The following is a 23,179-nucleotide window of genomic DNA, read 5'->3' on the forward strand; positions in this document are numbered from 1 at the left end:
TGGTGGTGGTGGGTAGTGTTTAACCTCCCGTCGACAACGGGGTCATTAGAGACGGAGCGCAAGCTCGGGTTAGGGAAGGATTGGGAAGGGAATCGGCCGTGCCCTTTCAAAGGAACCATCCCGTCATTTGCCTCAAACGATTTAGGGAAATCACGGAAAATCTAAATCAGGATGGCTGGAGACGTGATTGAACTGTCGTCCTCCCGAATGCGAGTCCAGTGTGCTAACCACTGTGCCACCTCGCTCGGTCCCCGAAGGAAGTCATTCACAAGATGTGCACGATGGGGGCGCCACTTGTCGTCCATGAAGACGAATGCTTCGCCAATGTGCTGCCGGTATGGTTGTACTATCGGTCGGAGGATGCCATTCACGTATGGTACAGCCGTTACGGGGCCTTCCATGACCACCGGCGGCGTACGTCGGCCCCACACCTAAAACATTAGGGAGCTTCCACCTTGCAGCACTCGCTCGACAGTCTAGCGTTCAGCCTCCAAACACGTCTCCGACGATTGGCTGGTTTAAGGCATGTGCGACACTCATCGGTAAAGAGAACGTGATGCCAATCCTGAGCGGTCCATTCGGTATGTTGTTGGGTCCATCTGTACCGCGCTGTATGGTGTCGTCATTGCAAAGATGGACCTCGCCATGGACGCCGGGAGTGAAGTTGCGCGTCATGCAGCCTATTGCGCACAGTTTACGTCGTAACACGACGTCCTGTGGCGGCACGAAAAGCAGTATTCAACATGGTGGCGTATCTGTCAGGGTTCCTCCGAGCCATAATACGTAGGTAGCGGTCATCCATTGCAGTAGTAGCCCCCCTTGGGCGGCCTGAGCGAGGCATGTCATCGACGGTTCCTGTCTCGCTGTATCTCCTACATGTCGGAACAACATCGCTTTGGTTCACTCCGAGACGTCTGGACACATCCCTTGTAGAGAGCCCTTCTTGGCGCAATGTAACAGTGCGGACGCGATCGAACCGTGGTATTGACTATCTAGGCATGGTTTAACTACAGACAACACGAGCCGTGTACCTCCTACCCGGTGGAATGACTTGAACTGATCGGCTGTCGGACCCTCGCCGTCTAACAGGTGCTGCTCATGCATGGTTGTTTACATGTTTGGGCGGGTTTAGTGACATCTCTGAACAGTCAAAGGGACTGTGTCTGTGATACAATACCCACAGTCAACGCCTATCTTCAGGAGTTCTGGGAACCGGGGTGATGCAAAACATTTTTTGATGTGTGTGGCTTGCCCTAAACACATGTACTTGGAGTTACAACCCACCCTAAAAACATACGACTTGTAACAGCTACAATTATTAGTCTGCAAATGACGTAACTACTGATGTAATGTTTTTCAGTACACCGCCCTCAGTCCCCAGCAGAAACAGTTGCACTTCCACCCGTTGTATTCTGTATATTGTGAAAATTAATCGTCCTTTAACACTCCCTTGCGGAACACCTGAAGTTACTTCTTACGTCTGAACATTTCTCTCCATTGAGAATGACCGGTTGTGTTCTGTTTGCTAGAAACTCTTCATACCAACGACACAATGAGTCTGATATTCCGTACGCTCGTATTTTGTTCATTAGGTGGCAATGAGGAACTGTACTGAATTCCTTCTGGAAGTCGAGGAACACAGCATCAACCTGGGCACCAGTACCTCCTGCTTTCCAGGTGTCGTCGACGAACAGAGCGAGCTTGGTTTCACATGGAAATTCTACATACAAGTCTCACAAAGTACAAAACGATTTGCTCACTTTTGTAGATCTGTAACCCAAGAGGCAATTACAAAATATGTCGATATTATTCACAGCAATTATTCTTTTTCTGTCTCTCCCAGTAAATACGTATATTAAAAGAAGAAAATATTGTTTCTGACATAACTCGCTGATTTCTTATAACTTAATCAGTAATTACGAACAGATATTTATTACATTCTCTAATTGCAACATTTTAAATTACTTCGTTGAAGGGTACGAGAGTTTATCTTAGTCCCCACACCCAGAAAGTTATTGTATGTGGTCTAAAGGAATTGCAGCCCGTTCATAGTAGGTATACGTTCCCCCGATGATCTGAAATTTGTTACATGGACATTGTCGAGAAATTCATAGCTATCAGTCAGGAGAAAACTCCATACTGTGTTCACGTACACAGCTCATCTCCTGCATTCATTCAGAAGACGACTACTTTGCATGCCAATGACGTTCTTCGCCTGCAGCTGTGGATATAAGTTACTCCACAATCTACTGTATGCTGAATGGAGAGCGTGCTTCAAACCAAGATTAACCACTTTTTTTAGTGTTCCATTAATACATAGAGCGAGGGGGGAAATTACTGTCTATCTGGCTCGCTGCACACTTTAATCTCTCGTATCTCGTTCTCACGATCCCTACTAATGATATATAGCGGAAGCAGTAGAGTTCCTGCACACTTCTCCTTGAATACAAGTTTTCTAAATTTACTCAACAACGTTTCACAAAAGCGATGTCGACTTCTTCCAGAGATCCCTTCTTATTTCCCTGACCATCTCTGTTGCATTTCCGTATGGGCTGCATTAGGATCCTAGAAACGTGGGTGTGAATTCTTTTCATTGCTACTGTCATACCTACTTGACGAGGGAGCAGTACTTTAGAATTGATCGAACCAACGTCTTGAACGACATTTCTTTCGTAGATCCACCGCACATTCCCGAATTCTTCCAGCAAATTTAAACCTTGAGTCCGCCTTCTCTACCACTTCTAAACTTCTGTTTTAGAATAATACCCCTGAATATAATAACCCTGAATATTTAAACAACGTGAGAGGCTCCTTAAATTCAACTCCAATCTTGCAATCGGATATTTTAAGGTTCCTTCTTGTTGTTGTGGGAATTTCCCTGCATTTACCTTCATTTGAGAAAGACCAGTGTTTATAGCAATACAGTTCATTTGTGAGTTTGTGCGGGACTGACATAGTGGTGAAAAATGAAATGATCGTATGGCACTGTTGACCGGGAACCCTCACGTAGGAAAGTTCGTCCGCCGAGCTGAAAGTCTTTTCAGTTGACGCCGCACGGACGACTCGCGTAACGATGATGATGAAATGGTGATGATGATATCACAATACCTAGTCTACGAGTGGTGAAAATCTCTGACCCGGCCGGGAATCGAGCCGGGCCCGTTGCATGGCAGGCAGAGGCGCTGACCGCTCACCTAATGAGGCGGAAAAAATTGCGGTACCGTGCGTCTGCGTGCGTTACTTCATTCATTTGTTCGTGTCATCTTTTCAGTACAGTTCACTCAATTGTTAAATCGTGTGTAGAAGGAAAACAGTTTATAGACAACTACACTAACGAGAAAAATAATTGCAACACCAAAATGTTATCGTACGACATAAACGAAAGTTAGTAGTCGTGTTTCTACATCTTAAAGATGATGTCTATTCATATTTCGTACCAATCGCTTAACACTGGGCTAGTAGCGCCGCTATGAGGATACAAATTAGGTTTGCTTTAAACACACGCCGTAATGGTCGTGAGCGTTAGTTACCTTTGAGATTGGACAAGCTAAGTTGATGTTAGTCAAGAATGCCTTTAACACGACAAAGACGCCATTATCAAAGCCTCACTAACTTTGAACGAGGTCGTATAACACGGTTACGAGAAGCTGGATGTTCGTTCTGTGATATGAAGAAAGACTTGCCAGGAATGCAGCCACTGTACTGACTGCTGGTAGCGGTGATCATGAGAATGTATGGTCGCAATAAGTCTGAACTCCGAACGGTCACGTGACACTACAGGGGGGAAGGCCATCGTGACCGGTGTATGGCTCTGGCGTATCGTACTGCAACTGCAGCAGCAATCTGAACAGCAGTTGGCGCCACAATGACACAAAGAAGTGCTAGAAGTCGCCTACCTCTCGGACAGCTTCAAGACAGACGCATTGTTGCGTACATTCCATTGACCACAAACCAACGCCGTTTGTGACTTCAGTGGTGTCAAGCAAGAGCTCATTGAAGGGTAGACTGGAGGTCTGTTGTGTTTTGTGATAAAAGATGGTCCTGCCTCGGTGCCAGTGATGGCCGTGTGTTGATTACAAGGAAGGCAGGTGAGGGCCTGCAATCAGTCAGTCTACATACTAGAAACACTGGGGTGTGATTTCATACGACAGCAGGAGCACTCTCTGCTTATCCTACGCACTCTGACTTCAAATTTGTACGTCAGTCTGGTGAATCGACCTTTTGAGCTGCCATTCATGAAGGTCATTCAAGGGGGTGTTTTCCAACATGATTACGGTCGCCCACATACAGTTGTTGTAACCCAACACGCCCTAGAGAGTGTCGACATGTCGCCTTGCCCTGCTCAGTCATCAAATCTGTCTCCAATCGAGCACATGTGGGAAGTCATCGGACGACAACTCTAGCGTCATCCACTAACAGCATTAGCCGTCCTTGTACTGACCGAGTAAATTACACTTACTCGGTCAGTACAAGAGGCATGAAAGTCCATCCCACAAACTAACGTCTGGCAGTTGTACAAAACAAAGAATGCACATCTCCATGCTTGCATTCTTCTTTCTGGCGGTTACACTGGTTACTAATGCATCAGCATTTCACATTTGCAATGGCTTATCTCTGGCTTACATTAACCTGTAGTCTTGCAGTGTTAATCGCTCGCCGGCCGAAGTGGCCGTGCGGTTAAAGGCGCTGCAGCCTGGAACCGCAAGACCGCTACGGTCGCCGGTTCGAATCCTGCCTCGGGCATGGTTGTTTGTGATGTCCTTAGGTTAGTTAGGTTTCACTAGTTCTAAGTTCTAGGGTACTAATGACCTCAGCAGTTGAGTCCCATAGTGCTCCGAGCCATATTTTTTAATCGCTCGAATATGTTATCCAGGCAAATGTATTCCCGAAATTTCATTACTCTGCGTTAGTTAGTTTCGGGTGTTCCGATTTCTTTCCCGTCAGTGTACACTACACTTTTCAGTGGCACGCGCTTTAACTCATTAACGGAGCTGTAAAGAGAAGACGACACAAATAGATAAACAAACAAACAAACACGCACATACACACGCACACACAAACACACACCCAAACACACACACACAAACAGAGAGAGCGAGAGACAGACAGAGACAGAGAGAGAGAGAGAGAGAGAGAGAGAGAGAGAGAGAGAACAAAGTTCATATTTGGCGCCAAACCGAGATGGCACCAAGCGTACATCGACAGGGACTGGGCACACTCAGAAGCAACATAAACACTTAGTCCTGTAAAGTGAAAAAGTGTTACTTGCGTGCGAAGTTCCGCAAAACCATGCATTTTGTTTTTGAGTCCATTGCACCAACAGAAGAGAATGCAGCTTTAAGCAGATATTTCAAAACTAACTATAATTAATCGCAAAATCAAGTTTTAGATCTTTTCGCACAACAGAATTACACATATAGATAAAGTGATTTTTAACTCGCCAACCAAATTCGCAGTTACATCGTTTAATTCCACCTGGAAAACTTCCAGTATGCAGTAATGAACAGAGTATCCTACATATCCCAACAATTTAGAAGAACTAACATATTGGCAACAACAGACAAAAGCTATTTTACGCCATGATTTCGTTAGAATAATCATTACTTAAGAAATGTTTACATTTTACAGAACCGAATAAAGGGTACTCACTGACGATGGCTTAAAGGTGCTGGAACATTTTTAGATTTATGTACAGAAAAAAGGTTGTTTCCATTACAGGTGAATCTGAAATCCAGGAGTTCCGTCTCTCATTAACAAATGATGAGTAATAGGAGTTACACTGTATAAATAAAAATGTAAATGTTCGTTTGTTCAAAATCCTGAATATCCGAAAGTTCTTCACCGCCTTCTTTGCGGTTTTGTCACAACGTTGCATTCGAATACGCGTGCGCTTTTATATGCCTACCAGAGGGCCACATATAGTATATATATAAGCATGTGTTAATCATAAGGGAAATCTTCATAAAAATGTAAATGTTCATTTGTTCAAAGTCTTAAATCTCCGAAAATTCTTCATCGATTACTTCGAAGTTTTGACACAACTTTGCATTCGAATATGTGCGTGTTTTAATACATCTATTTTTAATATATGTAACATATAAATAAGTATGTGATATATAAAGGGGAGACGTTGCTACCAAAAATCTCGAAAAGGTCTTGACCGATTTATTACAAATTTTTACACAATACTCTAATGAACATTTGGACGGACATATGTGATATATTTTTAATACATAAATATATATGTAATATATAAATGGGAAATATTGTTACCGAAAATCTAGAAAATATTCTACCCATTTACTTCAAATTTTACACGTTACTTCAATAAAAGTTTGGACACATATACGCTGGATAAAAGTAAAACGTTGTTAGCAACCAGGAAAGTTGTATTTATGGCTTATCGGCTTATTATTACACTACTGGCCATTAAAATTGCTACACCACGATGATGACGTGCTACAGACGCGAAATTTAACCGACAGGAAGAAGATGCTGTGATATGCAAATGATTAGCTTTTCAGAGCTTTCACGCAAGGTTGACGCCGGTGGCGACACCTATAACGTGCTGACATGAGGAACGTATCCAATTGATTTCTCATACACAAACAGCAGTTGACCGGCGTTGCCTGGTGAAAAGTTGTTCTGATGCCTCGTGTAAGGAGGAGAAATGCGTACCATCACGTTTCCGACTTCGATAAAGGTCGGATTGTAGCCTATCGCGATTGCGGTTTATCGTATCGCGACATTGCTGCTCTCGATGGTCGAGATCCAATGACTGTTAGCACAATATGGAATCGGTGGGTTCAGGAGGGTAATAAAGAATGCCGTACTGGATCCCAACGGCCTAGTATCACTAGCAGTCGAGATGACAAGCATCTTATCCGCACGGCTGTAACGGATCGTGCAGCCACGTCTCGAACCCTGAGTCAACAGATGGAGACGTTTGCAGGACAACAACCATCTGCACGAACAGTTCGACGACGTTTGCAGCAGCATAGACTATCAGCTCGGAGACCATGGCTGCGGTTACCCTTGACGCTGCATCACAGACAGGAGCGCGTGCGATGGTGTACTCAATGATGAACCTGGGTGCACCAATGGCAAAACGTTATTTTTTTGGATTAATCCAGTTTTAATCTGCCAGGAAGTTTCGTATCAGCGCACACTCCGCTGCAGAGTGAAAATCTCATTCTGGAAACATCCCCCAGGCTGTGGCTAAGCCATATCTCCGCAGTATCCTTTCTTTCAGGAGTGCTAGTTCTGCAAGGTTCGCAGGAGAGCTTCTGTAAAGTTTGGAAGGTAGGAGACGAGATACTGGCAGAAGTAAAGCTGCGAGGGCCGGGCGTGAGTCGTGCTTCGGTAGCTCAGATGGTAGAGCACTTGCCCGCGAAAAGCAAAGGTCCCGAGTTCGAGTCTCGGTAGGGCACACAGTTTTAATCTGCCAGGAAGTTTCAATCCAAGTTCTGTTTACAGCATCATGATAGTCACATCCGTGCTTGGCGACGTCGCGGTGAACGCACATTGGAAGCGTGTATTCGTCATCCCCATACTGGCGTATCATCCGGCGTGATGGTATGGTGTGCCATTGGTTACACGTCTCGGTCACCTCTTATTCGCACTGACGGCACTTTGAACAGTGGACGTTACATTTCAGATGTGTTACGACCCGTGGCTCTTCCCTTCATTCGATCCCTGCGAAACCCTACATTTCAACAGGATAATGCACGACTGCATGTTGCAAGTCCTGTACTGACCTTTCTGGATACAGAATGTTCGAATGCTGCCCTGGCCAGCACATTCTCCAGATCTCTCACCAGTTGAAAACGTCTGGTCAATGGTGGCCGAGCAACTGGCTCGTCGCAATACGCCAGTCACTACTCATGTTGAACTGTGGTATCGTGTTGAAGCTGAAGGGCAGCTGTACCTGTACACGCCAGTCAACCTGTGTTTGACTCAATGCCCAGGCGTTTCAAGGCCGTTATTACGGCCATAGGTGGTTCTGGGTACTGATATCTCAGGATGTATGAACACAAATTGCGTGAAAATGTAATCACATGTCAGTTCTAGTATAATATACTTGTCAAATGAATACCCGTTTAGCATCTGCATTTCTTCTTGGTGTAACATTTTTAATGGCCAGTAGTGTAAAATACAGTACTGCCCCGGTAATTCGAATCACGATATTTCGAGGTACCGTGTAATTCGAGTTGCTCTTAAAGAAAATTAACATATTTCATAAAACTAGAGTAAAAACCCGCTTTCATAGGTTGTCCGTATGTACGTTTTACGCACTGTCGAGTGTTACATCTTTCAGTTTTCCATGTACAGTACTGTCCCATTTAGAATTTTCGTTCATAACTCACCGAAATAACCTTGGCCTCAGACTGTTAATGCATTTCTATTACAGATGAATAATGTATTTCTATTACAGATATCATTAGGCTTCGAGGAGTGTGCTTACTGTTTCTTTGTCGACCATTCACTTATTGGGACCGCTTGACAATCAGTTGTACAGTGTATACCATCATTACTGTTACCCCTATTTATGTGCATACTCAGCAGCTGTGGTCATTAAAATACAGTACACCTAGGTAACAATACAGTACACATTTTACAACATTGGCTGACCATTATTATATGTGCTGAAGTTGGTTGTGCAGTAACATCTGTACTGTAGCGAGCCCACCTGTGTCACATTAATTTTAAAGTGTTGTATGTATGTACAGTGCACTGTTAGTATATAACCGTGTATTTCTTGATGTTTTAATCCATACGTTACAGTGAGTGGTAGGAGTCAGAGGAAGTTTGTGCCGCTGAATGTGAAACTGGAGGTTTTGAAAAGACAAGACAAAGGAGAGACATTAAAAAAAACTTGCTGCTGAGTATAAATCGTTGAAGTGACGGTTGAAGATTGGCGTAGAAACAGAGACAAAAAACAAGTGTTCCATTTCGTCATTTGAACGGAAGTCAGCGAAGAAGCCTGAGTATAAAAAAAAAACTAGTGAAGCTTTGTTCGTTTGGTTTACTCAACAAAGACAAAAAGAAATCCAATTTCAAGGCCTATTCTGCAAGAAAAATCTGTTTTTTTTTTTTAATGTGAGTTAAGGGAAGGTGAGGACGATTTTACTGCAGGTTCAAGATACGGCGTGAGGTAGTTTGAAATTTGAGGTGAAAAACTTTCTGCAGATTCTCAAACTGTTACACGACTTTGCGAGAAATTAAAATAAATTATACAAGAAGAAAATCTTATTCCTGATCATCTGTATAACGGTGATGAAAGAGGCCTAAATTATAAAATGGTTCCATCTAAAACTCTAGCCTCAAAAGTAAAAACGACAGCCCCGGGCTACAAAAAACGTAAAGAGAGGTTAACAGTTCTTGCTGCATGGAATGCAAATGGACACCACAAACTGGAGCTGCTGGTGATAGCAAAGTTTGCTAAGCCTAAAGCTTTAAAAAATATCGGTGCTTCTGCACTGCGTGTTACATATGTCCACCAAAAATCTGCTTGGATGGATAAAAATATTCTTAAGAAGTGGTTTTTCGAAATTTTGTTCCAGAGACCAAGAGAAAACGTGCTTGCCTTCCAAAGCAATCTTAACGCCTGACAACGCTGGTTCACACCCTGATGAGGAAAAATTACAATGTGACGGTATTTGCGCATTGTTCTTACCCCCTAACGTGACGAGTTCAATACAGCCTATGGACTAAGGTGTTTTACAGTGCTTGAAAAAGAAAGGTATCTTCATCTTTTGCCCCGGTCGCTTCTACAAACAACGGAAGGTGAAGGAATCGTTTCCCACGCCCGGGTTCCCGGGTTCGATTCCCGGCGGGGTCAGGGATTTTCTCTGCCTCGTGATGACTGGGTGTTGTGTGCTGTCCTTAGGTTAGTTAGGTTTAAGTAGTTCTAAGTTCTAGGGGACTGATGACCATAGATGTTAAGTCCCATAGTGCTCAGAGCCATTTGAACCATTTTTTTAAGGAATCGTTTAAAAAAATCTGAAAACAAACTACGATAAAAGACCTAATTTACTGGATAGCCGATTCATGTTCTGTAATAAAGGCGGAGACACTATAAAAGTCTTGGAACAAGATTTTACGCAACGAAACGGATAGCTTCAGTACAGACGAAGATGACCTACCGTTGGCAGAACTGACGAAAATGTTTGCTTGATGTGAAAATGCCGGCCGTTGTGGTTCAAATGGCTCTGAGCACTATGGGACTCAACTGCTGTGGTTATCAGTCCCCTAGAACTTAGAACTACTTAAACCTAACTAACCTAAGGACATCACACACATCCATGCCCGAGGCAGGATTCGAACCTGCGACCGTAGTAGCCGCACGGTTCCGGACTGCGCGCCTAGAACCGCGAGACCACCGCGGCCGGCCCGGCCGTTGAGACCGAGCAGTTCTAGGCGCTACAGTCTGGAGCCGCGCGACCGCTACGGTCGCAGGTTCGAATCCTGCATCGGGCATGGATGTGTGTGGCGTCCTTAGGTTAGTTAGGTTTAATTAGTTCTAAGTTCTAGGGGACTGATGACCTTATAAGTTACGTCCCATAGTGCTCGGAGCCATTTGAACCATTTGATGTGAAAATGCGAGTGCGAGTGATGTTTCAGAACGGATGAACAGTGATGAACAGTTTGAAGAGACCAATCTTGCAATTGTTGAATTGGTTAGTGAACCCGCTAAAGACAGTGACGGCGAGGAATTGCCTGAAGAACTTGTACCAGTGATCACTCACACCGATGGTTTGGCAGCGCTAGATGTAGCATTGCGTTTTATCGAGCAGCAAGCAGAAGCCCCTCCAACTAACACCATTCTTCTCATAAGACGGCGCGACATTACTGCTAAAAAGTGATATTCTATTTTAAAACAAAGGACTATGGAGAATTTCTCTAAAATGTAACTTATATGTTTTGTAACTTGGAAATGTGGGCCCATATATGTACATACCACGCAGGTATGTTTTATATTGTTTTTTATTTATTTTTAATCATTATTGTGCTCATTAAACATTTATTCATGGTTTACCCATCGATTTAGTGTCATTTCCGTATTATCCGAGCTTTTTTTTTTTTTTTTTTTAATTCGAGGTAGCCCTAGCCCCAATTAGCTGTAATTACTGGGCTCTACTTAGCTACTGAAGAATTTGAATTTGCAATAACAACAAACAAGATTCAAGTTCAGGGAGAGGGAGGAAGAGGAGATGGACAGAGAGATGGGAGGAAATGGACATAGAAAGCGAAATGGAGGTGATGGACAGAGAAAGGGGGCAGGAGGAGATGGAAAGAGTAGGGAGGAGAAGATGGACAAAGAAAGGGTGGAGGAGGTGGTGTACAGGGAAATGTGGAGAGAGGACAGGAGAAGATGTAAAGAAAGGTGAAGGAAAGATGGACAGAGAGAGGGGGAGGAGGTGATGGATGGAGAAAGGGGGCGAGAGGACAGGAGAAGATAGAAAGAAAGGGGAAGGAAAGATGGACAGAGAGAGGGGGAGGAGGTGATGGACAGAGAATGGGGGAGAGAGGACAGGAGAACATGGAAAGAAAGGGGAAGGAAAGATGGACAGAGAGAGGAGGAGGAGGTGATGGACAGGGAAAGGGGGAGAGAGGACAGGAGAAGATGGAAAGAAAGGGGAAGGAAAGATGGACAGAGAGAGGGGGAGGAGGTGATGGACGGAGAAAGGGGGAGAGAGGACAGGATAAGATGGAAAGAAAGATGAAGGAAAGATGGACACAGAGAGAGGGAGGAGATGATGTACAGAAAGATGTGAAGGAGGAGGAGATGGACAAAGAGAGGGGGAGGCGGAGATGGATAGAGACAGGGGGAGAAGGAGATTGGGACTTATGTCCAATTCCCATACGTATTATAAACGTGTGCTTTCTCTTTTCATCCTTTTGCTTTTAACCAAACTGAACTACAGAACAGTGTGACCCGGAACAGTTACATCAATAAATGATTATTACAGTTACAAAAACAACAGTCAAACCCAGAAAAATGTCACCGGGAACTAGAAACTACGTATACCCCAGTCAGTATATTGTGATGGTAATGTGGTTTGAATTAGAAGTGAGACTACAGCGTTGCCTTGTTTGCCGGCAGACTGCTACCAGCTGCTGGGCGTCGGCGAGCGCCTGGCGCCGGACCAGGTGCGCAGCTCGTTGCCGCTGCAGTCGCTCGCCGCCTGCCAGCACGCCTGCTCCACCCAGCGCCGCTTCTCCTGCCACGCCCTCGCTTTCCGGTACGTACGGTCCGCCTGCGCTGCGTACTCCACAGTGCACGGCGCCTAAATCATCAGCCGGCTTCACACGTCTCTACCAGTTTTATGTGGCGTTCATCTGGTACTCTAGACAGACCTCATCGCTTGACAGCTTTTGCAGCGCGCGATAAACGTCGAGGGTTTATTTACTCTCGTATCAGAAACATTTTGAAGGAAAAGCAACTCGTGAACAGATTCACAACATACGACGATAATCGAGAAATCGCGAGAGTTCTTCTGTGTTCCTGTCTTCGTCCGCTTCCTTGACTGTAGGAAAGCCTTTGACTGTGTTGTCTGGCAAACGTTGTGGCAAGTGCTAGCAGAGTTTGGTGCACCACCCCACTTGTCAACTCTGATCAGAAGTCAATACAATAATCACCCTTCAGCTATGAAGAGAAACACGGTGCATCTGATTTCTTCAGCGTATCAAAAGGTGTAAGACAGGGTTGTGTTCTATCCCCCTAACCACACATCTATGCAGAACATGTCATTAGGAATGCTCTTGTTAGTTGGACTAATAGCATCTTAATTGGTGGAAAAACTATTAACAGCCTCCGATTTGCTGAAGACACCATTCTTCTAGTCACTGCCGGCTGGAGTGGCCGAGCGGTTCTAGGCGCTACAGTCTGGAACCGCGCGACCGCTACGGTCGCACGTTCGAATCCTGCTTCGGGCATGGATGTGTGTGATGTCCTTAGGTTAGTTAGGTTTAAGTAGTTATAAGTTCTAGGGGACTGATGACCTCAGCAGTTAAGTCCCATAGTGCTCAGAGCCATTTGAACCATTTTTCTAGTCACCAGCGAAGATGAACTTGCTGAGCTACTAAGAAAAGTAAAGGATATTAATCTATCATATGGATTAGACCTCGACTCATGATAACTGATCGACGAGCAGAAGTTCAACTCATACGTCTATTATAGGAACTGCAAGTCGTGCATTCTTTCATCTACCTGGGGTCAGCCATCTGCGACACGGGAAGCTGTAAAGATGAGATAAGAAGACGGATCATACTATGGGAAGTGGGTATGAAGAAATTAACCAAGATCTGGCAGAACAGAGTAATAACAAATATCATAAAGATCCGGTTTGTTGAAACACTTGTGTTCCCGTCTTCTTTTACGGTTGCGAAACATGGACCTTTAAGGACAGAGACAAGCGGCGTACTGACGAATTTTAGCTTTGGTGCAGGCGCAAGACGCTGCGCGTAAAATGGACTGAAAGGAGAACAAATTTTTCAGTTATTCAGCATCTTTAGTTGCTTGGTTTGCGCCTTTCTTCTCTTGTTGACCACAAAATTCTCAAGTTCCTTGGTCATAATGGGAGAAGAGATGGAGAAAACCTAGATAAAATGATCATGGAGAAGAAGATTGAGGGCAAGAGACCGAGGAGAAGAGCAACGAGCAGGTTCTGAGAGATGATGTAAATCGTCCAGGACGGAGATGCATGGTTCATGGGGAACGAGGCTCAGCAATAAGCCCAAAGACTTGTGATGATGATCAGAAACATGCATATTATACACCGTTATGACCATATTACGTTTGCCCAAACCTTGGCCACTTCCAATGCATTTACTGTACCTTGATGAAGTTCATCTTCTGTGCAGGATACGGGACACAGTCAGCATTGAAGCACATGATGAACAGTCTCGTCTTCTCCATATTCAAACTGAATATCATCTTGATCAGTACATCTCCATCTTGCCAGATTAACCTTTGATCTGCCAACTCCACATCTCAGTCTATTCAGGGACTTCTAAGTTGTCCATTTCTCATCACAACCAGAAGGTAGAGTTTTTGAAACTCTTCCTCAGCCAGGGGTAAGGTAGGTCGTAACTCTCCTCACGCGATTTCCATATTTTTGGAGACCTGAAGAAAGACATTCGTGGCCGTTGATTCGCTTCAGACGAAGAGATGCGCGCCTGGGTGAAATCATGGGTACGTAGATAACCGCAAACATTTATCCATAAAGGAATTGAACGCCTTGTCTCACAATGGGATAAATGTATTAACAGTTATCGTGATTACTTTTGAAATAATAAATTCCTTACTTAAATTTTGGCATCTGTCTCGTTTTCATTTAACTGTCCTTTATAAAATAATAGGAATTTGAAATATACAACTGGCAAATAGGAAAACAAATATAATCATTTTTGAATGTCTGAGTGTTTGAACCCCTTGACAGCTTGTGTAAATGATTGCATTTGTTTGGAATGTGATGATGGGCAACTCAGCAGTCGTGTTTATCACAGTCACTTGACCCAAGATACGCATAATCTACATTTCTGTTAATGGACGACAGGCAGTCTTAATAGAGGTCTGCGACCGTGATGAAATTACACTGAAGAACTGTAATTAGTTTCTTTATATATTTATAATCTCACGCTCGTCAATCAATCGTTGCTGAAATGAAGCCTTGAAGACAATTACCTAAAGAGAGATCTTCCGAAGCACCGTCGAACTAAGGACATCGCTTGTTCTTCCAGCACTCTCTAAGATTACAGAATACATATTACACGACTATATAGAGCCTATTAATTACTTAACCACGTTTAAGTTGCAGATGACTATCAGACTTTCGAACATATAGCAAGTCAATCATTGATTTGATTTCAGTGACAGACTACCTCAAACTACTCATTTGTGGACAAGAAATAACTGCTTTTCAAGCTTCAGAAAAAGTTTAAAATCTGTCGACTTTGACGTTGTAATTACAAATCGTAAAAACACTCTTCTTCTCTGTAAATGTTGAACAGTGAAATACTTTTTCATTTGCATTTATCTTGAACGTATTTGCTGGATTTAAGCAACTTTACCGATTTCGACTCTTGCGGATTATAATCAGAACTAAAATTTTCCGAAAAGAAAAAGTGCGGAATTATAATTAAGTATTTATTTTACGTGTCCAGGACTTAGGTAATACAAAATAATAAAAATAATAACAAAATTCTCCCAGCCACTTTAGATTTTCTGTTAGATGGACCGTAAGCTCCAGAACTGCGATGTCTGGATGGCCTTATCACTTCCTGCATATAGATCTTCTGGATCAGGCAGATTTTTGCAGACCAGCAGATGTGGCTCCTGCTGGCCGTCACACTCCCAGGTCTCATCTTCAGTGGTGGAACCCCACTTCCCGAGGTGCGCCTTGCATCGTGACACTCTTGTCCTCGGTCGATTTAATGCCTTCCACATCATATACCGCAGATGGAACCCCGCAGCAGATTCCTCTTTGATATTCTCCCCAACCCATTCGGTTAATGACTCTCGCCATAGCTGTGTTCGGAGAATTTCAGGTGCTAATGGAATTGCTGATGTACCATTAAATTTAAAAAGTTACTATAATGTTTAGGATAAAGAGAAAAAAAATGCCCCCAGTATCTTGCCACGAATTTATCACGTCCAATAATCATCTAGCGCCAACCTTGATCACTTACAACCAATTGCCGCGTCTCCTCATTCGTTGTTCCCCATCTTTGTCCAATTTAAGGGGAGCCGGAGGTGCCTATGCTGCCCATGTTAAAATCACTAAGTTTGAGGAACGTTTATGAATAAACTACCAAATAGAAAAATTTGAATTTTTTTTACGTATAGAGTGGTTTAGTATTGCAGTTATGACAGAGGGATTTTGGAGTATCTTTTCTAGTTTCCTTCCAATTATTTTTTTTTTATCAATGACCCAAATTTTTTTACAAATAATTGCTTTATAATTAAACTGAAATGGAACTACTGAACATATTGCCAAATGGCTGTGTTACAATGTAAGTTTGACCACTAGGAGTGCTGTATAAAAATTTCATCTCTCTAGCTTGAGTGGATTTTGAGAAAATGTTCCTTACATTCGAAAAATTCTAATTTACGGGAAATGGCTATCAAAGTTTCTCAATACATTCCTGCACTATAGGATGGATTATCAGGGTCTTCTTCTTCATCCTCCAAAAGCTTCCTCTTCTGTCTTCTTTTCTGGCCTGTTGTTCCATCATACTTCATATGCCTTTCTCTTCTTTCTGCTCCTCTTATCCTTTCTCTGTCAATATTTCTTAGTGCTCGTACACTGCTCACCCCAGCTGTAAATCCTAATGCCTTCAGAACTTCACACTTCACACTGTTCCCTTGGTTGTAGGTTGCTATTGCATCATAAATGCCAAAGTGTAGTGTTTTTATGCTTACAAACACCCTTTTAGGAATCACTTTCCAAATCAAATTGTTTACGCTCTCATTAGGATTCTGCGTCTTTCCGTGTAGACATTTGTGTAACAATTCTGGCTGTGCTAAGTCATGAAAAATTGGTTTTATTGCATTTATCACAGCTGCTGGCAAACCATGTTTGTGATCATAGTCCTTTTTTGCATTATATTTGCACCAGGAATCTTTTGGGCACAGGCTGTGTTGAGGGTATTCATTGGAAGAGGCAGTATGAAGGAACAATGCCCACACTGCTTTTCGCATGTCACTAACATTACTAGTATTTTGCCTTATTGCATACCCATAGTATCTCTGTAGACGTTCAATCACCTCATCAGTAAGCCTGCCTCTCCCTCCTATTGTCTTTCCATCACTGAGCTTACTTGAACCCAAAGTTTGTTTGAGCCTTCGAAGCCGTGCACCCATACGCTTTTGCACATGTCCAATGCATTCCAACTTTTCAACTACAAATTCATTTCCATATGGTTTCAGTTCCTCTATAGTCTTGAAACCTTTGGAGTCACCATCCCCAAGGTAGTATTTGCTAGAAGATGTCACAGGGCTATGGCCGGCCATGTGTTGCTTAGCAGAAGAACGCACTGTTTCAGTAATTGTAGTATCGCAAGTTGGTATTAGTGTTAATTTTCTTTTCCCTACGTTCTTCCTCTTCTTATATACACTGTTACTAAAACGTGGCATCGTAACCAGAACAACGCTTTACACAAGAAGTATAATACTACCAACAACAGACGCAACACTGAGCTAATTCGAAACGGTAAACAGCAAAGAGACGATGTTCCGCGCTCTTAGCGCTTCATTTGCCACAGAAAACAATGTAGCCAACCCTTGCACACTCGCTGTATGCGTAACATAAGGCGCTGTATGCGTAACAGCCCGAGAAAATCCCAAGCAGTTCGCCAGGAAGTCACGAGAGGGTGTTAGATGCATTCAGCGGCCGCCCATTTCCTCTGCAGGCGTGGGAGAAAATGGTAATAACTCCACTTCTAGGGCGAGTAGAACAATAATTCAAAGTTTACATTAAAGAGGAATGTTCCAATTAATTTTCGGTAGCAAAAAAAAAAAAATCGTAATTTTTTGGATTTGACCACCTCCGGCTCCCCTTAAGCTTATGTTCAGCCACCCAATGACGTGGACGTCGACGGGACATTAAACTCGAATCATCCTCTGTTGCTGGTTCCTCTGAAAATAACACGGTCGATTCCTTTTCCCATTCCCGTTAAATCCGAGCGTATATTTCTCCATAATTACCTCGTGGACTATGGGACGTTAAGCGCTAATGGCTCTTTCTTTTCACTTGTCTTCGAAATTAACAGTTCTCCCTGAATGACATTATGGCAATAGCCCTTCCCACCAGAGCAACATTCTGTTTGTGGGACTCTGTAACGCAGCTACTATTTCAAATTTTATTACTGTGTTATAAATCCACTTCTGTTGTGATCTACCCCAACCTTCAGATAAATTGCGAATCTTATCGACTTCTGAAGACAATAAAGCAACAGTTGTTAATAGTAATCCTCGACAATGTTTCGGCGTTGCAGAAGGTCGTCGATCACTTACCAGCACGATATCTGAAGTCAACATCTATCAGTTATCGTGAGGTCGTGAGATGAGCCGTCAAAGACCGACATACGCTTCTCTCGTCGCAGTATGTAATGACAAGCTGTATGCATTTCACGCGTTTATCAAGATTATAGTAACAAGATTGTCAGCACTACGCCAACGACGGTGAAAGAGCAGAACTCAGCTGCCTGGTGGGTTGCCGCACGCCGTTACCTAAGGCGTATTCTGCCGTCTTCGTTACAGCACTTTGTTTAAATGACGGAATTCAATTTGATAGCAGCTATCATGACAAATGAAGTGTTCTACCAAGCGAATCCCACGGATACTTTCATAATGGAGTCCCAAAATGATGGTGCTGAAGGCATAATAATTGCTTTCTCATATTCCTTTGAATGTCAAGTGTAAATATAGGACACGGTGTTACCAGAGTTACTCTCTTCCACAGTGCCATATCAACATGACAAGATAGTTTACAACTTCAACCTTCCATAATACGTGATAAATCGTCCTTCACTGATCCCACAAGGGCTGAAATCTTAGATTGTGCATGGAAACCACTGTAACTTGAAATCTCCTCAAGACTTGCTATGTTGGGGACTTGCTATTTTTGGCGAAAAGCGAATAGCATACATAGGCAGAGACGTATGTTTTGATTGTGTACTTTCTTCTTTTGACGGCGTACTTTCCTCCTTACCTAATGAGTGATTTTCGGGTTTACTTTAGGATGGCTATTTTAACTAGCGAGTGGCTTTCGACTCCCCCTCAACACAGTTTTCCAGTGAATGACCTCCTCACATAGACTAGCCCAAACGGAAAACGGGTGTGCCCTACACACAAGTGCTATAAACACACACTAAGCCTGTAGATACAAATCAGTGTGAGTGGACTTGCGATAGACTAAATGCTCTAGAGAACCACCATTCTTCCCTACAAGCAGAGCGTACAGAAATAATAGGTAACCATATGTTTGTATTTCCAAAATGAACTGGATATTCTTTGAATGGAGTTAAGATGATAAAAAACTACCTTAATTTATCTTTGCCATGCAACCGCAGCAATGAAATATTGACAACATATCATCAAAAAACGGATGGTTTAAAGGTTACTCATTTCTTGGCTCTCTCCTGAAAATCCTTCACAAAAATTAGAACATCAAGGGAAGGGGGGGGGGAATCTTCTTGTATCAACTCCATTAGTCTTTTCGAAAATTCTTTGTTAATCGTAAAGTAAAGCAGTCTGTGAACAGAGTATGACCGAATAAAATACTGATGTACATTTGAAATTTATTTCCGGTCAGTCCAAAGGAGAGCCAGTGTGATTCTGGTTGGAAGTGAAACCATATCAAAACAACGTAAACAGTGAAGAAAGCAAGAAAGCACGTTATCGTCGAAGACGATGAGCGGAAAACCAGAATATGAAAATTTAAAAATGCAATGACTTTTTAAAGGAATAAGGTTCCATTCTCCCAAAGAGTACCTGTTACTTATTGTACTGAGTACGCTGCCTAATTAGCACCTGTCCTAGCTGTCATTTACCTACAGCTTATAGTGCAGCGAAGAGGTGTCACATTACTGAAAAAGAGTGCAGCCTCCACAAATTTTTGAAAATCTTGAAATAATGGAGGAGGAAAATTACAGACGAATACTCCTAACTTCTGTCGTAAGGCGCTAGAGCTCATTCTGAGTGCGAACGTAATCTCAGTTTCTGCGGAAAAGATGCTTGTCTCAAGCATCAGCATGGGTTCAAAGAACACAATTAATGTAAAACCAAACAACACCTTACAAACAGTAAATGCACATGAATAGGTAGGTCTAGTATTTCCTAGATTTTCGAAATACATTCGGCGCCATACTACACTGCCATCTGACAATAAAGTTGCGAGCTCACAAAGTATCTCCATTAACATGTTAGTATCTTGAATTATTTTTCATTGATACAGCAATGCGTTTTGTATTTGGAGGTCGATGATAAGCAGGAGAAGAAGTAACTGTGAAATTAGTAAGCGTGACAAAATCTTCACGTTCTTACAAGTAAACCTACCTAAGGAAAAAACTTCGATTTTTCCTGAGTGAAATTTTCACTCTGTAGTGGAGTGCGCGCTGATATGAAACTTCCTAGCAGATTAAAACTGTATGCCGGACTGAGACTCGAATTTGGGACCTTTGCCTTTCGCGGGCAAGTGCTCTACCATCTGAGCTACCGAAGCACGACTCACGACCCGTCCTCACAGCTTCAATTCTGCCAGTACCTCGTCTCCTATCTTCCAAACTTCACAGAAGCTCTTCTGCGAACCTTGCAGAACTACACAATGTGGCAACTACGACCACTAGCGAAGAAAATGCTTTTACGTCACAGTTATAAATGCTATTGATAATGACATATTTCTGGAAAGACACACTATCCTAAGCTTCGTATACGGAAGTGCAATGTCAAATCCTATCCTAACTGAAGAATCTTATGAGGAAGATTATGAAGAAAGATCAAAGATAATGAAAACCAAAACGTGACGTAGACCTTGAATAGAAGCGAAAAGCCGTTACATTTGGCACTCTGCTAAGAACGAATTTGAAGCTGTAAAGCATAGATACAGCAAAGAGAGAAGATCTGTATAAGTGGGAAGCACAAATCACTGCATCTGGGACGAGCTATGTCCAAATACATGTTAGATAAATCTAAAATCGCCGTGGAGAAATCAGTACCAATACCTGGTATGGATATAAGGAGGTGAGCCTTACAAGCTAGTCTAGTAATCGGAATCAGATACGACCGGAAGACGCAGACTGACCGGCCGGGATCGTCGACGGTTAGTCGCCCAAACCCACAGAAAAACAGCTAAGGATAACAACGAAGGCGACAAAAACAACAGCCAAGAACGCATACAAGTCCAAAGAATAAACCAGATCGAGAACCTAGACATAGCGAGATCAGGAACCGACGACGATTCGTACTTAAATTCCCCATCCGGGGCGGCCTGGCAGCAGTAAAGACAATGATGATACAACAGAAGACATTTAAAATTGCAGAGGAGAAAATATGACGGACAAAAATATACAAAATGGGAATATAATGGAAGAGAACAGACAAAAAAGAGGGCGACTGTAAAATGGAAATAAAAACCTTAAAAAAGTATTGTGCACAAAAAACCTGACACTGGGACAATTAAAAGATCACAAGGCGGAGACCTCTGAGCACCTGCGCTGCCGGTTTTTTGGGGCTCCCGTGAGTGCCGATAGGCTGGCGCGGCACGCGAACCGTGCTGTGGCGGCGACAGCAGAGCTCACAGGTTATAGGGCGCCGCCTAGAGGATGTCGTCGATGTTCATGCCCCCTGCCACCCGAAATGGGCGCATATGGCCAGATGCACCCTGGCCGATGTTTTGGGAGGTAAACAGGTGGTGGGCTGTCCATGGAAGCAGCCAGTTGGGAGAAGGAACACGGGACATCAAATATTGCGATGGGGAAATGCAAGTTGGGGGAGTAGCTGTGGAGTAGACGGAGGCTACAGGAGCTGCCGATGGTGCCGTCGAGTGTAAATTTTACTCATGAGGTGGAGGGACGTGTGAGTATGGGGACTGTTGTTGGAGGGGTATGCTGGAGGCAGGGACAGAGTTGGTTCATGTGTTGATGCTTCAAAGCCCTCGGGGTATCAACTGTTGTAAGGCACTGCCCTTGAGTGCCCACTACCATAGCTGGCATCCATGAGGTTTTATCCTGTCGGAACATGCCCCAGCAGTCGATCCAGGAGGGTATTGTCCAGCGTGTCGGGTCGGGGATTCCTTGGATTGGAGTGCCAAGAAGTGTAGGAGCCTACACGGCGGGCGACCATGAAGGAGTTCTGCTGGGCTGTGGACATAGACGAAGGTGGACATGTAGGTGCTTAGGAACGTTGTGAATGCCACTGTTGTGGTAGAAGGGGCCACGGCCTTTCAAATTTGTTGCTTAAATGTGTGCACCATTCGCTCCGCTTCACCATTGGAAGAGGGGTTGAAACGGATGGCTACACAGGTGTTTCACGTCATTAGCGGCGCAGAACTGTTCAAAGGCCGTGGAAGTGAATTGGGGCCCATTGTCAGTTACGATGGTGCAGGGAAGCCCTTCAATGACAAGAATCTGCAGAAGGGCATTGAGCGTGGCCGTTATGGTGGTCAACGCCATGCTGACCATGTAGGTGTAGTTTAAATAAGCTTCCACAACAATAAGCCTCATCGAGCCAAGAAAGGGGTCATCAAAATCTAGATGAATGCGATCTCAAGGGCAAAGGGGAGTAGGCCAGGCGGCGAAAGAGTGATGTGGAGCAGCCGGATGTTGAGCACAGGCAGAACAGTGGTGCACCATAGCCTCCACGTTCTTATTCAGTCCCATCCAATAGACATGTTGCCTGGGAAAGGCTTACATCCACGACATACCCCATTGCCTGCGGTGGAGGAGTTCCAAGGCATAAGTGTGTGAAGTAGTGGGGATGACAACACTGTGTGTACCCGCCTCCGCATCCTGCAGCAGCACATTGGAGACGATGGACAAACGACGAGAGAGGTGGGCCCAGGCTTAGAGCTTGGGAGAAGCCAACTTCTAAAATAAAGGGGCCGCTCATGGATGACACAGTGTATGACACGCCGCAAGATAGGGTCGCAGCATGTGTCCGCCATATTGAGAGTAGTATTGATGGGAAACCCATCCAAGATGTGTTGTCATTCCACGTCAATGTGATAACATGAGAACTCCAGCTGTTCAAACGTCGGGTCTAGTCCTGAGGGTAAACATGAGAGGGCATCTGTATTTGCATGTTATACAGTAGGCTTGTACTTGATGGCATAATTGTAGAAGCTAAGAAGAGCCCAAAGATGGAGCCTCTGCGCTGTCCACTCTACAAGCGGAGAGTGTGCCTCAAAGAGTGCTACCAGCGGTTTATGGTCTGTAACGGGGATAAACTAGGACCCAAACAGATACACATGGAATTTCTTCACGGCAAAGATGATCGCCAACACCTTTTTCTCGATCTGGGAATAATTTCGTTGGGCAGGCGTCAGTATTTTGAACATATAGTCGATGGGCTGCTGCGTACCATCATCATTACGATGTGCCAGCAATGCACCAATGCCATAGGGAGAAGTATCCGCAGCCGGAACAGGGGGGTGCAATGGGGAAAAGGGAGTAAGGC

The 23,179-nt window shown here is 43.8% G+C and overlaps 1 protein-coding gene across 2 annotated transcripts in view; it reads left to right on the forward strand.

Moving 5' to 3' along the window:
• The window catches only part of LOC124721875, a 524,898-nt gene that overhangs the window by 352,849 nt on the left and 148,870 nt on the right, over positions 1-23,179 (forward strand). For both annotated transcript variants that reach the window (XM_047247017.1, XM_047247018.1), the window contains one exon: positions 12,107-12,245. In XM_047247017.1, coding sequence (XP_047102973.1) covers positions 12,107-12,245 — 139 coding nt within the window. The remainder of the gene's footprint in view (positions 1-12,106; positions 12,246-23,179) is intronic.

The sequence above is a fragment of the Schistocerca piceifrons genome, chromosome X, assembly GCF_021461385.2.
Source record: "Schistocerca piceifrons isolate TAMUIC-IGC-003096 chromosome X, iqSchPice1.1, whole genome shotgun sequence".
NCBI lineage: Eukaryota > Metazoa > Arthropoda > Insecta > Orthoptera > Acrididae > Schistocerca > Schistocerca piceifrons.